At 41.0% G+C, this 18,331-nt stretch overlaps 1 protein-coding gene across 1 annotated transcript in view; it reads left to right on the forward strand.

Moving 5' to 3' along the window:
- The window catches only part of CENPF (centromere protein F), a 62,433-nt gene extending 45,768 nt beyond the window's left edge, over positions 1–16,665 (forward strand). The window contains exons 15-20 of the mRNA XM_086342384.1: positions 980–1,156; positions 1,473–1,634; positions 3,878–4,040; positions 8,263–8,739; positions 11,166–11,344; positions 15,704–16,665. Of these exons, the coding sequence (XP_086198510.1) occupies positions 980–1,156; positions 1,473–1,634; positions 3,878–4,040; positions 8,263–8,739; positions 11,166–11,344; positions 15,704–15,907 (1,362 nt within the window). The 3' untranslated portion in view covers positions 15,908–16,665. The remainder of the gene's footprint in view (positions 1–979; positions 1,157–1,472; positions 1,635–3,877; positions 4,041–8,262; positions 8,740–11,165; positions 11,345–15,703) is intronic.
- Positions 16,666–18,331: the final 1,666 nt, after the last annotated feature.

Here is an 18,331-nt window from a genome sequence, read left to right on the forward strand (position 1 = left end):
CCTCCAGTTTCCAAAATTCACAGATGTTCAAGTCCCTCATATAAAATGGCATAGTGTTTGCATATAACCTATACACATCCTCCTGTATACTTTAAGTCTGCATGTGCTCAGTTGCTAAGTCATGTCCGACTCTGCAACTCCATGGACAGTAGCCTGCCAGGCTTCTCTGTCCTTGGGATATTCCAGACAAGAATACTGCAGTGGGTTGCCATTTCCTCTTTCAGGGGATCTTCCCAACCCAGGGATCGAACCCAAGTCTTCTGTGCCTGCATTGGCAGGTGGATTCTTTACCACTGAGCCACCTGGGAAGCCCATACTGGATTACTTAAAATACCTAATACTATGTAAATAGCTGTAAGTACTCTGCCTGCAATGCAGGAGATCCCGGTTTAGGAAGATCCCCTGGAGAAGAGATAGGCTACCCACTTCAGTATTCTTGGACTTCCCTGGTGGCTCAGACAGTAAAGAATCCACCTGCAGTGTGGGAGACCTGGGTTCGATACCTGGGTTGGGAAGATCCTCTGGATCTTCCAGAGCAACCTACTCCAGTATTCTTGCCTGGAGAGTCCTCATGGACAGAGGGACAGTGGGCCCCAGTCCATCGGGTTGAAAAGAATTGTACAGGACTGAGTGACTAAACAACAGCAATAAGTAACTCACTAGAATATGTAAATACAATGTAAATGCTGTGTGGAAAATTCCTGGTACACAGAAAATTCAAGTTTGACTTTTTGGAACTGTCTGGAATTTTGGGGGAGGGGAGGTGGAATATTTTTGTTTTGTAGTTGGTTAAATTTGTAGATGTTTAATCTGTGGCTATAGAACATCAACTGTACATTGCTAAGGATTATAGCACTAATTCTATGTAGATTTTGTCTTGCCTATAAATGATTTTTTTCCCTTCCATACTCAGTGTTCCTAAATATATATGTCCAGGTTCTTAATTATCTTCCCATAATTTTATTGTTTTTCTCATTAGGGTCAACTGAAGGAGCTCATGCTAGAAAATAGTGAATTGAAGAAGAGTTTGGATTGTGTACACAAAGACCGTATGGAAGAACAAGGGAAAATGAGAGGAGAAATAGCTGAATATCAGCTACGGCTTCAGGAAGCTGAAAACAAACATCAGGCTTTGCTTCTGGATACAAACAAACAGGTAAAAATGCGTGGTCTGGTGACTGGGCAGGCTGAAGAGTGTGTCGGTGGTGGTGATGAGGCACTTTTTGCAAGGAAGCCAGTGTTGTGTATTGTAGTTATGCTTCACAATTTTGTGAATGGTCTCATTCTATTAACTTCCCTTTCTTTCCCTCAGTTATTTGCACGTGTCTTATTTTATGCCTTGTTACATTTCCATCTTGGAGAGAGTTCCAAAAACCATGGTCTTTGGAATAGCAGTTTTCTTTTCTGTTTGTTTCCCTTATGATGTTTTTACTTGAGCCTCCTGGCTAAAGTAACATTTTTTTTTGCCCTAGCATGAAATGGAAATCCAGACATACCGAGAGAAACTGACTTCTAAGGAGGAATGTCTCAGCTCACAGAAGGTGGAGATAGACCTCTTAAAGTCCAGTAAAGAAGAACTCAATAATTCTTTGAAAGCGACCACTGAGATTTTAGAAGAATTGAAGAAAACCAAGGTATGTAAACTTATCATTACTTCATAACTTAGAATGGCTTATACATGTAACAGTGGTTTTAGTGGTATGAAATTAAGTGTTTTCATTTTAATTTTCATGAAAAAGTTTTTGTAGTGATAAATAAAATCATTCATCAGTTGTCTGCTGAGTTGTTTCTACAAATGAGAGGACAGCATGCAGTTCCATAGCTTGAGCAGACTTTATTCATCACTCAGTGCATCCTGTCAAAGTAGAGGATGTCAGAGACTTCCGGAAGTGGATATGAAGATCAAGCCTTTAACAGAGGACAGCAAGCCCCTCCAGACATAGATAATGATTTGGTGAAAGTCTTAATGATTGGTCTTCAGGTTCACTACTATCACCAAACCTTTCCCATGACTTTGGGGCTCAAGGTGGGCCAAGCGCTCGGCCAGCCATACATATGTGTACGTTCTCCTCTTCCTCTCGATGCAGGGACCATCAAACTTTTTTCTTTAGGAAAAAAAGTGAACCCCAATCTCAGTATTGTTAGACTATGTGTGTGGGCTCAGTTGCTCAGTCATGTCCAACTCTTTGCGACGCCGTGGACTGTAGCCCACTGGGCTCCTCTGTCCATGGAATTTTCTGGGCAAGAATACTGGAATGGGTTGCCGTTTCCTACTCCAGGGGATCTTCCCTACCTAGGGATCCAACCCATGTTTCTTGCGTCTCCTGCATTTGCAGGCGGATTCTTCACCACCGTACCACCTGGAAAGTTCCATTGTTAGAGTATAGGAAGTCCTATAGTAGTTCTTCCTAGAGAAGGAGGCTGATTTCATTCCCACAAATACTTTGCATAAAACAAATGCCATCCAGAATGTAAAATATGAACCTGGAAAGTAAATATCTTTCAGAAAAGTTAGATAACTAGGTATAGATTTCTTATGTTTATAGTCTTATACAATTATCATGGTGAAGGAAATATACCAAGGAAATACAAACTAAGTTTAAAATAACATTAATGATCAATAATGTCCTGTTGCTACAAAATGAGAGATATTAGGTTTAATAACAGAAAGAAATTGCTTCAGGTCTACTTTTTAATTTACTTACTTTCTCCTTTTTTAAAATCTTTGACAGTTGTACTGTGGGGAATGTCTATTTATATATGTACAAAATGGTACATTGTTAGTTGAGTCTATTCAAATCTCATAATTTTATTGAAGTTGATAAGCATTGTTGAAATTGAATTAAATCTGTCTCTAATCCATTTATGTTTGGAATCAGAAATAGAAAATTCTGAAAGTGCAGATTTATTGCAACATTGCTGATGAAATTATTTCAAGGTGAAATGTATAAAGAGGGAAATCTACTTGTAATATCAATGTGCTGCTAAGCTTCTTCTTTCTTTTTTTTGATAGTTTGGTCTGCCTTTGTATGTTTATGATCTCTTATCAGAAACTCTAGAGCTATATTGTTTTAGAATTCTGTATTTCTTAGATATTAGATAATGCAGTGCATATGCCACATATCACATAATATCTTATCAGAGTCTGGGGTGATACTTCATAATCAAATTCATAGTTTTATAGCAAAATGTATGAATATTTTCACAAGGTGGGATAAATAAAGACTATAAATTCCTTTATATCTGTTCAGGTCAAGTTTTGCCTATAAATCATTTTCAGAACTTGTTTTTTTGATTTTGCAATTGTGCTTAAGGAACTATGAACATGTACTACTAAGAAGTGCTTGATGACATAATTCTCCCACCATTCTGTTCACTTTTTGTTTGAGTTACTTCAACATTTAAATTTATGTTATAAACCATAATATCATTTGGCTTTAAATTAGTGTTGTGAGCCACATCTCTGGCCTTCATCTGGTGTGACTCGGCAAATGTCATCTGAGGCATTGAAACTGCAACAGCACAGAATGGCAAATAGGACACAATCCTCTCATCCGGAGTGTTCTGCCCACCAAGAATATGTCCATGGACCCGCGCCCCTACCTCCCGGGTGTGCCTCCCATTGGATAAACACAGATACACCGGGCTACTTACTTAGTAGGACATTATGTTAAGAAAGGGAGTGACAAAGACAGTGTTTACTGGGGGGACTTAGGACACTGAACAGAGACGAGGAATTGTTTTATGCATCTTTAGATGTTTTGTCTTGTTCTTAAACTTACAGCATATGATTCTTAATTATATCTCATTGTTATTTTTCCATATGCTCACGAAAAGCAATTCAAGGTTTTTAAGTGGAATTGCTTTTGTTTTGTAGATGGAAAATCTAAAACATGCAGATAAATTGAAGAAGGAAAATGATCGTGCCCAGAGTAAAATAAAGTTGTTGGTGAAATCCTGTAAACAGCTGGAAGAGGAAAAGGTGATGTTGCAGAAAGAACTATCTCATCTTGAAGCTGCACAGGAGAAACAGAGAGCAGGTGGGTGCTAGCCCGGCGCACATCGATAAGCCCTCACTGGCGCCGACTAGTGACGTCACATACACATCGACAAGCCCTCACTGGCGCCGACTAGTGATGTCACACACTGGTGTGTCTGCCCCGGAAGCGTGGATGGTGATCTGTTCTGTGGCAGCACGTCGAGATTGAGCGGCGGACCGTTTTCCAATTTCTGAATTTTGTGCTCGGGCTGGGGTCATTAACGGGATTCAGAATGAAGCCTGCATTTTAAAAATAGAATGACTGCACCTTCTGTTCTATCAAATGTACGAAAACCTGGCAGCCCTGTTTGCTAATGAGCCTTTCCAAGAAGAGTTATTCATGTGGATGTCCATTACATAGTTCCTACATCAAAGGAAGATTGGCCTCTGAGCTGGCACTGGTAATTTACCAACAGATGATTCTGGTATCCATGGCCCTACTAAATAGGAAGGTTGGGGACTACATTTTTGGGTGTGTAGATACAATGAAACAAAGTGACAACGCTTTTTGTCACTTTTCTCTACATACACCCCTAGAGTGGAATGCTTTTTCTTTATGGATAGATGACGGCAAATATAGTACGCATGGATCTTCTGGACCGTACATAGTTTGGCAGGGGGGAGGGGTCCACAGTGTTCCCTGCTGAGAAGAGTAGGCGGAACAGACTGGGGCTTCAAGGATGGAATCAACACCAACCAGGCAGCTGCAAGTGACTGAGACATCTTCCCATGTAGTGTCCTTCAAACCCTTGTCCATTAGATCCTCCATTGCCTCCACGCAGTTTTCAGCACTTCTTTGGACTTGTCTTTTTTTTTTACACAAATTTTATTTTTATTAAAAATCATCATGGTGTAAAACATGCACATGCTTTCAAAAAAAAAATTAATATGCCCTTAAAGTGAAAAAAGTGAAAGTCGCTTACTCATGTCTGACTGTCTGTGACACCATGGACTGTGTAGCCTGCTAGGCAAGTCCTCTGTCCATGGGATTTCTCAGCCATGAATACTGGAGTGGGTTGCTGTTCCCTTCTCCAGGAGATCCTCCTGACCTGGGGATCGAACCTGGATCTCCCACATTCCAGATTGATTCTTTACTGTCTGAGACACTAGGGAAGCCCTAAAACCCCTGTTCTGTTTCCCAACTTTGCCAGGTAGAGGTAATTTTGCTTGTTTGGCCACTTTGATGTGCTAAGCTATATGACTAAATTGGTATTTCTGGATAAAGCATTTTTATAATGTCAGTTTACTTTCTCATATGAAAGGAAGATGTAGTTACTTTACAAGAACCTTTTCTGTTGTCATTCCTGTGTAGTATGTTACTTTTTAGTTGGTTAGCATTTACGTTATCATGACTTCTTTTTAAGTAGCCATTCTAAGTGGGTGTTTTATGTGCTTGTGGGGAATTTCTGTGTTTTTGTTGAAGAAATACCAGTTCAAGCACTCTTGTCCATTTTTTTTTGTTTGTTTTCTTTTTATTATTGTAAGAGTTCTTCATATATACTGGATTCTACAGTCTTTTCATTGGCCCCTGCCTGTATCCCAGTATACAGCCTTGACATACTCCTTTCCTGATTTGGAACCAGTCTGTTGTTCCATGTCCAGTTCTAACTTGCTTCCTGACCTGCATACAGATTTTTCAGGAGGCAGGTCAGGTGGTCTGATACTCCCATCTCTTGAAGAATTGTCCACAATTTGTTGTGATCCACACAGGGCTTTGGCATATTCAATAAAGCAGAAATAGATGTTTTTCTGGAACTCTCTTGCTTTTTCGATGATCCAGTAGATGTTGGCAATTTGATCTCTGGTTCCTCTGCCTTTTCTAAAACCAGCTTGAACATCTGGAAGTTCTCAGTTCATGTACTGTTGAAGCTTGCCTTGGAGAATTTTGAGCATTACTTTACTAGCCTGTGAGATGAGTGCAATTGTGCAGTAGTTTGAGCATTCTTTGGCATTGCCTTTCTTTTGGATTGGAATAAAAACTGACCTTTTCCAGTCCTGTGGTCACTGCCGAGTTTTCCAGATTTGCTTGCATATTGAGTGGAGCACTTTCACAGCATCATCTTTTAGGATTTGAAATAGCTCAACTGGAATTCCATCACCTCTACCAGCTTTGTTTGTAGTGATGCTTCCTAAGGCCCACTTGACTTTGCATTCTAGGATGTCTGGCTCTAGGTGAGTGATCCCACCATTGTGCTTATCTGCGTCATGAAGATCTTTTTTGTACAGTTCTGTGTATTCTTGCCAACTCTTCTTAATATCTTCTGCTTTTGTTAGGTCCATACCATTTCTGTCCTTTATTGTGCCCATCTTTGCAGGAATTGTTCCTTTGGTATCTCTGATTTTCTTGAAGATATCTCTAGTCTTTCCCATTCTGTTGTTTTCCTCTGTTTCTTTGCATTGATGGCTGAGGAAGGCTTTCTTATCTCTCCTTGCTATTCTTTGGAACTCTGCATTCAAATGGGTATCTCATTCCTTTTCTCCTTTGCCTTTCGCTTCTCTTCTTTTCACAGCTATTTGTAAGGCCTCCTCAGACAACCATTATGCCTTTTTGCATTTCTTTTTCTTGGAAATGGTCTTGATCATTGCCTCCTGTACAATGTCATGAACCTCTATCCATAGTTCTTCAGCCACTCTGTCTATCAGATCTAATCCCTTGAATCTATTTGTCACTTCCTTTGTATAATCGTAAGGGATCAGGAAAGGAGTACGTCAAGGCTATATATTGTCAACCTGCTTATTTAACTTATATGCAGAGTACATCATGAGAAATGCTGGACTGGATGAAGCACAAGCTGGAATCAAGGGAGAAATATCAGTAACCTCAGGTATGCAGATGATACTACCCTTATGGCAGAAAGTGAAGAAGAACTAAAGAGCCTCTTGATGAAAGTGAAAGACAAGAGTGAAAAAGTTGGCTGAAAACTAAACATTCAGAAAACTAAGATCATGGCATCTGGTCTCATCACTTCATGGCGAATAGATGGGGAAACAGTGGAAACAGTGACAGACTTTAATTTTGGGGCTAAAAATCACTGCAGATGGTGACTCCAGCCATGAAATTAAAAGACACTTCTTGGAAGGAAAGTTATGACCAACCTAGACAGCATATTAAAAAGCAGAGACATCACTTTGCCAACAAAGGTCTATGTAGTCAAGGCTATGCTTTTTCCAGTGGTCATGTATGGATGTGAGAGTTGGACTATAAAGAAAGCTGAGTGCTGAAGAATTGATGCTTGTAAACTGTGGTGTTGCAGAAGACTCTTGAGAGTCCCTTGGACTGCAAAGAGATCCAACCTAAAGGAAATCAGTCCTGAATATTCATTGGAAGGACTGATGCTGAAGCTGAAACGCCAGTACTTTGGCCACCTGATGCGAAGGGCTGACTCATTAGAAAAGACCCTGATGCTGGGAAAGATTGAGGGCAGGAGGAGAAGGGGATGACAGAGGATGAGATGGTTGGATAGCATCACGGACTCAAGGGATATGAGTCTGAGTAAACTCTGGGAGTTAGTGATGGACAGGGAGGCCTGGCGTGTTGCAGTCCATGGGGTCGCAAAGAGTAGGACATGACTGAGCAACTGAACTGTCTCCCAAAGCCTTTACAACCGTGACTTTATATTCTCTGTCGACTTTTACTGTTCATTCATTCACTTAAAATAGAAAGGATGGACAGAGGAATATAGAGGGTGCAATAAATTCATTCATTTTATGTAGTATGATAACTACAAGGTGGTTTGATGGATTGGCTGAAATCCGAGTTTGAAATATTGATGGGTTATATTTAAACTATCCCAGTAAGTACGTGGGCTCCCCTGTTGGCTGAAGACTCTGCCTACAAAGTGGTAAAGAATCTGCCTGCCGAGGAGGAGATGCGGGTTCAATCCCTGGAGAAAGAAATGGCAACCCACTCCAGTATTCTTGCCTAGAAAATCCCATGGACAGAGTAGCCTGGTGGGCTATATAGTCTGTGGGGTCTCAAAAGAATTGGGCATGACTTAGCCAGTAAACAACAATAAGTATGTAACTCACGAGAATATGTATCTTGATACAATCCCTACCAAACAAGAGCTGTTTGAAATATAAGAACCATCTGTAGCTACATTTTCCCCCATTTCCAAAATAAAAAAAATCAAGAGCAAGTCTAAGGTTATCTGCTTGATGATGCCCAATGTTAACTAGAGAAGTGTCACGTTACAAATGATTTGTCATTTTACTTTTGACAGATACCGTCGTGGATGCTAATGTCGACGAATTAATAACTGAAATGAAAGAACTGAAAGAAACCCTTGAAGAAAAAACCAAGGAGGCAGACGAATACCTGGATAAATACTGTTCCCTGCTCATAAGCCATGAGAAGTTAGAGAAAGCCAAGGAGATGTTAGAAACACAAGTTGCTCGTCTGAGTTCACAACAATCTAAACTGAATCTTCGGAGCTCTCCTTTGGTGAATTCGCTTGCTCCAGGACCATCCCCAGTCCCTTCTGCCACTGAGAAGAAGTTACCATCCGGCCAAAATAAATCTTCAGGCAAAAGGCAAAGGTCCAGTGGGATTCGGGAGGATGGCGGAGAAACCACGCCTTCTACACCAGAGACATTTTCTAAAAAAAGCAGGAAAGCCATCAGAAGTGGTACTCACCTTGCAGAGGATGCAGAAGATGCTGAATTTGAGCCAGAGGGGCTTCCAGAAGTTGTAAAGAAAGGTATGACATAATTTTAAAAGTATTTGTGTTCTTTTAAAAAAAATTCACATACAAAAAGAAAAGAAGCATTTGTATTTTGGGGTTATTATGCCATGGTCCTAATTAATCTTCAGAAGCAGTAGTCCACTGTTAACTTGGTAAGGTATATGCTTTCTTTTCTGTCATGAGAGAATGACAGATCTAATTACTTATGTCACAGTACAAAAAATACTAGGAGATTTGAAAAATGACTGTCAGAAAACTGTTTGGAATTTGATATTTCTGTGCTGAAAATCCCCAAATTGAAGATAACCCTTCAAGTTTCCCACCTTTAGTGTTGTATGACCCAGGTAGTAGGGGAGCTGAAGGGTGGGCCCCATGATGCTGGCTCCTGGCTGGAGCTGCTTACCACGTTTTGTTTTTTTTTTTAACCCAGTGTTCTTCAACGTGTAGCCCAGAGACTGGGGCCAGTCTAGGAACGTTTGCTACTGGCCCATGACCAAAACAATGTATAGAAATCATGAGTTAGAGTTTAAAATTTTCATAGCCATTCGCTATTTTTATGTTTTCAATATCCAAGCACATAATCAGTTTTTATTATACTCATTCTTGTATTATACGAAAGTATCATTCCACAGCAGATGAGAGATTACTCCCCACCCCTCTTCTTTCCCATAGAACTAGAGAAAAACAAATATCATATATTAATGCGTATATGTGGAATCTGAAAAAATTGGTATAGATGGTCTTATTGATAGAGCTGAAATAGAGACACAGAAGTAGAGAACAAACATAGAGACACCAAGAGGAAAAGCGGGGAGGCAGGATGAATTGGGAGATTAGTACTGACATATATATATATATATATATTGACATATGACATTGTTGATCCTGTGTATAAAATAGGTAACTAATGAGAACCTACTGTATAGCATGGGCTCCCCAGGTGATAAAGGATAAATAATATTCTTTATGAATGATAAATAAAGAGTCCGCCTACCAATGCAGGAGACCAGCGTTCCACTCCTGGATCTGGAAGATCCCCTGGAGGAGGGCATGGTGACCCACTCTATATTCTTGCCTGGGAAATCCCATGGACAGAGGAGCCTGGTGGGCTACAGTCCAAAGGGTCACCAAGAGTCGGACACAGCTAACTGAATGAAGCGGCACGCGCTGTATGGCACAGGGAGCTCTACTGAGTGCTCTGTGGTGACCTGAATGGGAGCGCAGTTCCACGGAGAGGGGCTACACGCATACGTGTAGCTGATTCACTTTGCTGTGCAGTAGAAATTAACACAGCATTGTAAAGCAACTCTACTCTAATAACTATTTACTTCTAAAAATGAATTCTGGGATATAGAAAACAAACCAGTTGTTACCAGTGGAGCGAGGACAGGGGGAGGGGCAAGATGGGTGCGGGAGATTAGGAGGTACAGATGACTATGTTTGAAATAAATAGGCTACAAGGATATATCATTCAGCATAGTGCATAGACCCAGTAATGTAGCCAATATTTTATAATAACTGAAATGGAATATAACCTTTACAACTTGTGAATCACTGTGTTGTACACATGAAACTAATATAGGAAAAATTCTGGGAAATGATTTGGGGGGAAAACAAAGGAAGAAAGTTTTTTTTTTTTTTTTTTCCATAGATGGTTTGAAGGCACTATTCTGAGTAATTCTAACCCTTAGGAAATCTAACCTCCAAATAGTTAGCTTGCTCTTTTTTATTACTGTTTTTTATTTGTAGGTAAGGGGTTAAAAACAAAGCAAAAACACAGGCTCTTGTAGTTAATGTAGTTACTTTAAAGCTGTTCTGAGCCTGTGTGACATGCTTTCTTTTAGTGTCCTCGGGATTGCTGTTCTCCTCTTGGTCATCACAAGTTGCGTCAGTTCCCTCTATGGGGGGAGATGATGAGGAGGGAAATCGCTCTTAGCGAGATCCAGACTCTCCTCCCATCCAGTCTTTCTACGTGAGAGTAGTCACTGCAAGTAGCTGTTGTGACTCCACATTTTCCCCCTTTCCACAAGAGCAGGCCTTTTCTTTTGCCTGTCTCTTTCCATTTTACCTGCCTTATTTTCCCCTCCAGTCCGTCTCACAGGAATGCCTGCCGATTTGTTTAGTAGAAGCAGGAAGAACTTTTTTCTCTTTAATATTATTTCCGCCCCCACCTCCCTTTTCCCCATGTTGTTTCTTATGTTTCTAATAAGAAAAAAAAAAAACACCCCACCTGTTAGGGGTTTACTGTTTGCTGCCTCCCAGGGTAATTATGAATAAAATTATGAATAAAAATAAAACTATCCACTGCGGTGAGGAGGAAGTGGTTTTGGAGTCACCCTTATCCTTGCTCACTCATGAATGCCACTCGTGAATATCACTCCCACTGGGGAGGCTGATGGAATTGTAGCCAGCAGTGCTGACAATCAGTTTTGTGCCCTTAGGGTTTGCCGACATCCCCACCGGAAAGACTAGCCCCTACATCCTGCGGAGGACAACCATGGCAACCAGGACCAGCCCCCGCCTTGCTGCCCAGAAGTTAGCAGCATCCCCGCCAAGTCTCGACAAAGAAAATCTCACCGAGACCTCCAAACCAACAGCTGGTGGCAGCAGATCACAAAAGGTAAACTCCATGAACATGTATCTACTGTGTGAAATCCAGGAAATGAGAGCGGCATCTGGGCAAGGCTTTGACGCTGCACCGGCTGACTCAGGAGCTCTTCGAAGTCTGACCTTCTCCCTGTGGCATAAATAAGTCAGTAGTGAGGAGAGTAGCAAGCAGATGCGAGGACAGGCGTCATGTTATCCAGCCGCACAGTCTCATCCTTGACTCAGCAGGCTGCTGATACACAGTCTGATGGCAAACGGTGTTGTCAGAGCGGAGCTCCAAGGGTGTGTTAGCGAGTTTTGGGCAGAACCTTGGAAGGACGCAGCACAGGCAGTGGGCTTCGCTTGTTTACAGGCTCCCTCTCACCCCTCTGCCCCCTGGCTGTGATTCTTAGTGTTTGTTACTCCTTGACTGTCTACAAAAAGCACATATTTCAGTAGATGTCTAAAAAAAGGGGCTCTGTTTGTGAATGTCTCTATTTTGATTGTTGAAGTGAGAAAGGGTTGGAATCTTAGGGGTCTTTCTGCACCTTGCAAACAGCCTAGTCAAGTTATTTAAAGCACAGAGTGTGTTTGCTTCATAGCCATACCAGCAGCTACCATTTATGTCTGCAAAGCACATGAATTTTAGGGAACTCAGTTTTATTTTATTTTATTGAACTCTTGTAAGTACTTATTATAAAAGGATGAAGAAAATAAGACTCAATAAAGATTGAACCTACCTGGAGTTAACACCTCTCTCTCTCAGCTCCAGTCTTGCTCTTTTCCTGTTTTTTCTCAGACTAGGGATCACAGGAATCTTGTTGAAAGTTTCTGGAATAGCTTACAGAATTTTTGTTTTTAATACTGTGATTGTACTTTGCTTATTGGTTGCTGCTGCTGCTGCTGCTGCTAAGTCGCTTCAGTCATGTCCGACCCTGTGTGACCCCATAGACAGCAGCCCACCAGGCTCCCCCGTCCCTGGGATTCTCCAGGCAAGAACACTGGAGTGGGTTGCCATGTCCTTTTCCAATGCATGAAAGTGAAAAGTGAAAGTGAAGTCGCTCAGTCGTGTCTGACCCTTCGAGACCCCATGGACTGTAGCCTACCAGGCTCCTCCATCCATGGGATTTTCCAGGCAAGAGTACTGGAGTGGGTTGCCAGTTCTTTCTCCATTGCTTATTGGTTAGAGTTTAAGTATTCAATCAGATTACCCTGACCCAGCCAACGAAACTTTGAAGGTGTAGTAACCCTTATTTGTATAATATAATACTTGTTAAGTGGGCAGGCGTGTTCCTCATTAGGATTTTAGATACCAAATACAAAGACTTTGGTGAGTAGTTGCATCAAAGCAACATTTAAGCAAATGTTTGTTATGCTGATATATAAGAGCTCTAAGGATTAAGGAATTTATATCTACAATTGAGTTTTGTTCATAACTTACATTATAATAAAGATTTTATTAACTGGGGGCTGAGGAAGAAGGGTCTGAGATTTTCTTTCACTCATTAAAATGGGCCCATCTATGACTTACAATTAGAAATATTCTTCTATTTTGTGCGTATTTCTTTCCCTTCCCCATCAGTCCTCCCACCTCCAACCCATGTTTCTCTATTTTTCTTTCTTACTCACTCACTCACGTTTGGAGTTAACTTTTAAATGTTGGGAACCGTAGAACACTGAAGTGTACTGGAGTAGGTCCTAACTCTCCAGGGACCATAAGAACAGTTTCTTTTCCATAAGGTAACTAGTGCCTTTAAAGAGTGAAGCTTCCAGACTTGACCAAAGCTATTAACCACAATCTAATTCCTGAAATGAAGTACTTGGCTCTTCCCAGTACCCCTTCCCTGATGTTGCTGATTATGTTAACAGTTTACTTGTGTCCTCATTTCTAATACAGATACCTTCTAAATTAATGCAGCTGTTAATGTCCTGAAGTGATTGCAACGATAGATGTTTACAGGTGTGTTAGGAAATCACCTCATAAGATTCCCGCAGGGGTCACTTTCCCTTCTTTGATGAGGAACTGATGGTAAAGCAGTTTTCATGTGGAGTTCAAACTTATTTTCTCAGAGAGCTTTGCACGCTAGGGGGCCTGCTTTCCACACTGCTGTCGCATCTGCTGAGGACAGAGCAGTAACCATGGTTTCCTGCAGACTTGTGTGTGCAGGGGCTATAGGCTGCAGCAGGCACCAGTGGTTATGAATTGCTAAGCACTTTTGTGCACTTGTGCACATGAATGGCCGGTGGTTCCTCTTGAAAGGAGGTTACAGGGGACTCGTGATTAGATGCAAGCCTTCAAAACCCAGCCTATTGATTTTTAATGTAATTCAACATTTTCTGAGTCACTTTATAAAATGCTTGCCTCATCTGCTGAGCATATTTCATCATTCAGTTTGGAAAAAGAGATAGCAAGTTATCCTTTCCTAAAGCGGTTGCTTAGAAACTTCGGATTATGAATCTTCGCCTGAAGTCACTGGCTGAGTGTTGAGAGATTTCCTAGATCATTTAACAGAACTGTCAGTGACAGCTGACAAGTTCGAAGGAGAACATGGGTAAGATGCAGCATAGGTGAGGATCAGTCTCTGCTTTGTCTCTGGGAGTTAGCTCCAGACGACCGTCCACCAACTGTACGAGATGATTGTGAGCCCATCACCACAGGGCCTGTCAGCAATTTAGTGGGGTCTTAACCATTTTTCCTACTTGTGAGTTTCTTTTCCAATGAGCTATTTGCATACCCGCCGTCTCCCCACTGTGGCTGCAGACACGGTTTGTAAGACAGTTAGGGTATGGGTGCCCTTAATGGATTAAATACCTGGGAAGCCTGACCTCATCTACTTATGGATAAGTCTGAGGCTAACTAACCAACATGAGGATCAAATCCAAAGTTAAAACTCTGATTACCAACTACAGTTTCCTCAATTCAGAATCAAGAAATTGAGTCTGGAAGGGGAGGCCAAAGGGTGGACTTTGGCTGTTCTGTTGGGTTTCAGAAGGAGTTTTACTAGCTCAGATTCTCTTTGCCCAGTGTGGTCTCTCTCCCTACCTCCTCTGTCTTTTAATGGTGCAACTAAAGGTTTGATTCTCCTGCAGCTCACGGGTTCAGGGGAAATGTCTGTCTTCTGTATTGCTTTCTACTTTAAAAAAAAAAAAAAGGAAAGAAAAGAGTGCCAGTAAAACTCTTGTTTTTTTCCTTCCGATTTCCATGGACAGTAATTTTCCATTAAGTCCTGATCCTTCAAGGCCCCTCCTTTTAAGTGTGCTGCACGTCATCTGAGGTAGAGGCAACCTTTCCAGGGATCTGATCTGTTGGCCAGATTTACTATGTTTTCTGTGATGAAAAGTATTTAGCTGCCTTTTAAAACCATACACTTCCTATGGAAAGAATATACACGGGGAAATAATTTCCATTCTTTTCTTCTTCTGCTTCAGAAGGTGGTCCTGGGCAGGCAGTTGCGCAGGGAGTGGTCTGTCCCATAGGTGCTTCTCAGGACTTCTCAGTACCTCCTTGGTACTGAACACGTATCACCCTGGTTAGGGGTCCTTCCTCTTTTTCTTTTAAAGGTCTTCCTACCTGAACCGTCTACTCTTGCCCTCTCACTTCGGTTGTGACGTTGTTCTGTATTTCATCTGTCCTGCTCTTTTCTCTTTCCTGACCCCGTATTTTTTCTCACTACTATAGAAACCTCAGAAAATCTCAACCCTACCAGTGTTGCATTACCTGGTAATGCGTTACCCTCTCATCTGCTTCTTAAAGTCTCACATTTTTTGAGATCCCCTCTTCTCTTAAAAGTGGGATCCCCCTTTCTCTTAAAAGGCAGGACATTGGAAAGGGAACTTACTGTTTTTCTGGACTTTAAATGGAAGGAGAGTGATTAAAATGTTATTATGTGAGGAAGAGGCTCTAGTAAATAAAGCTTCCACCTTATGAAACTGTTATGACTCACTGGAATACGTTTATTGGAATGATAGAGGATCAAGTAAGATAAATGGAAGCTGGTTTGGGTTCTTACACAAATATTGAATGTTTGCCATTAGTCAAGCATATTCTGGGCACTGGATGCAGAGGTAAAGAGCACATAGTCTTTACCCTCAGAGAGCTTACCTTCTGATCTGAGAAGGTCACAGTGGCCTTGGGAACGAGTGTCTGGTCATTAGAGATGTCAAGGAAAGCTTTGCAAGGTGGCTCATCAGAGGTGATGTCTGACCCTTTTCTCTAGCTTCTCTGTTTAGGTAGCGTCCTGTTTTTAGGGTAGAAGAAATAGTCAAACTGTGTACAAACTCCTAGAGGAAGAATTGAACTTCAAATGTAATGACCTAAATAAGGACTTTATTTTTCATGTTGTAGAAATGTGAATGTGATTTTAGACCTCTAACTGTCAAACTTGTGTTGCAGGTCAAGGTTTCTCAACAGAGCCCAGTGGATTCAGGCACTGCCTTCCGAGATCCCATTGGCAGATCTCTCTCCATCAGTAATCTTCCCGAGAGAAGTCCAGCAGGCAGCCCCAGGGAGGGCCTGAGAGCCAAGCGAGGCCGCCACGCCCCCAGCCCAGAATCCAGCCTGGAGTCCAAGGGCAGCGAGAACTGTAGGGTCCAGTAGAAGACCCCGTGTGTGTCAGGACTCCTGGAAGGTGGCAGTTGTTGAACAGAAAGCAGTGTGACTGTGCGCTTGTCTTTATTCATCAGCAAGCACCGTACCAGAGGGAAGAAAACTCCTTTTAAATAGAAATATATTGACTATTTAGATCTCCCCTGTAGAAGAATTAGAAAAGTTTGGAAGCACTGATTACCTCTACATTGATATTCCTCTTCTGTAATGTAAAATAGTCCTGTATAAAGCATTTTGGCAATGTTACACTTAAATGGCAAGCACTATATTACAACTCCTGTTTTTATGTGGATTTTACACTAAAAAATGCAAGTAACATTTTCTTGCAAAGGACAGCTCCCAGGAAAATGTAAACTTTTGCTTTATGATATTTCTTTTGTATAATGTTAGACATGGAATAATTTTAGATCAAGAGTTTCTTTGAGTTGAGTAAAATGAAGGAAACCCTGTTACATGTTTTTAAGGAAAACATGCACACAGATACGTGTGTGGGTGTGTTCCCCTCTCCAATGTGTTTTCTAAATCTTGGCTCACTTACATAACCTGTTCATGTTTGTGTGTGGTGTGGTGGGCGTTGTGTGTCGATTTTCAATTAGCCTGGCTGCAGGCTCCTCAGAGGTGTAGTGTTTTGAGCTTTCTGTCATTGTGCTGTTTCTCTTCAAGGCCAGTTTGTTGTAGTGTTTTGGTAGGATTCTCATAAATGGTGGTCTATAAAATATGGCATTTTTTCTAATAAAAAATTCAATTCACCTTTGTTTTACGTACAAATGATTTCTAAATATAAATATATTATGAACTTTGGTACCATTTCTTGCTAACTTCAGCAGCCTTTGATAAAAGTAAAAATGTTTTAACAAATAATACTACTACATTTAGAAAACACATTCAGTTGTATTAAAAAGACACGGTTTGGAATGTGGGTCATGAAGATTATGTAGGCATATAACACGTCCAGCCAGTGCCTAGCACGTTGTGTGTTCTCATTAACTCTCATCAACAAGGCTACAAGTATGTGGTATTTTCCAGCTCATTTATGGATGACAGAGTTTTGTAAATATGCAGGCATTCTGAGCCATATCAATTCCAAAAACTCTGGAACAAGTGCTTGTGTCCTCAAATCAGGGTAAAGCAGTTTTCCAGGACATGAACTTGTAAAAGATAATTTGCTGTTGACTTTCAGTTCAGATTTATGTATACACTTTGACAAATACTAACATTTATATTTTAAAATTGTCCTTAGCTAGGTGGCCTGTATTGCTGGGTAATGCTTCAGTAATATGAAGCTGCTTAGTATTCATCTACTGAAAGTGATATCCTGTCTTTCCTCCTGTTTCTTCAGTTGCTCAGGGGTGTGGTCTGGTGCAATATCCTTATCATAAGTCATCCCAAGGCTGCCATGTGCTCAAGGGCATGACCCAGAGGAGATATTACTAATACCAGGCCATCAACTTCATTGGCTGCCTGCAGTTATTGGAAGATTCCACTCAGTAGGTCTGGCTGGGTGGTTCCCTGGGTCCTTGAAAGCATCCTTTTTTTTTTCTTTTCTATTAATTTTTTACTGGAGTATATTTGCTTTACAATGTACTATTCTTCTGTACGGTAAAATGAATCAGCTATGTATATACACATAATCCCTCCTTTTTGAATTTCCTTTCCATTTGGATCACCGCAGAGCACTGAGTAAGAGTTCCCTGAGCTAGACAGTATGTTTTCATTAGTTACCTGTTTTATCCACGGTATCAATAGTGTGCATATGTCAGTCCCAGTCTTTCAGTTCCTGCCACCCCACCCACCTTCCCACTTGGTATCTGTATATTCTCTATGTTTGTGTTTCTATTTTGACTTTGCAAATAAGATCATCTATACCATTTTTCTCTATTCCACATATATGTGTTAATATACGGTACTTATTTTTCTCACTTACTTCATTTTGTATGACACTATTTCCGTCCATCCATGTCTCTACAAATGACCCAGTTTTGCTCCTTTTTATGGCTGAGTAATATTCCATTGTATGAAAGCATCTTGATCTTTTCCCAGGTGGACCTTGTTACAGGTAATACTCAGCATGTCTTCCACTTATATAATTGTAGAGAATTGTTCACAGTCTTGTAAATAGACAGTCAAGACATTAAATACTTTTTTCCTTAAGCTAACAATACTTGTTACACTATGAGCTGAGTTGCATATAGGTGGTGGTTTAGTTGTTGTATCTGACTCTGTGCGACCCCGTGGACTGTAGCCTGCCATAATCCTCTGTCCATGTGATTTGCAGGCAAGAATACTGGCGTGAGTTGCCATTCCCATCTCATTGCATAGAGCATGAAAACTTTATATGCTAGTCCTAACCCTGAAGTACCTGATAAGCCAGTTGAGTCTCAAATAAGATCCGGTTGACAAATCGTAGAGGAAAAT

Source organism: Bos grunniens, chromosome 16 (assembly GCF_055505025.1).
Source record: "Bos grunniens cultivar Pamir isolate PY7600 chromosome 16, Bosgru_T2T1.0, whole genome shotgun sequence".
Lineage (NCBI taxonomy): Eukaryota > Metazoa > Chordata > Mammalia > Artiodactyla > Bovidae > Bos > Bos grunniens.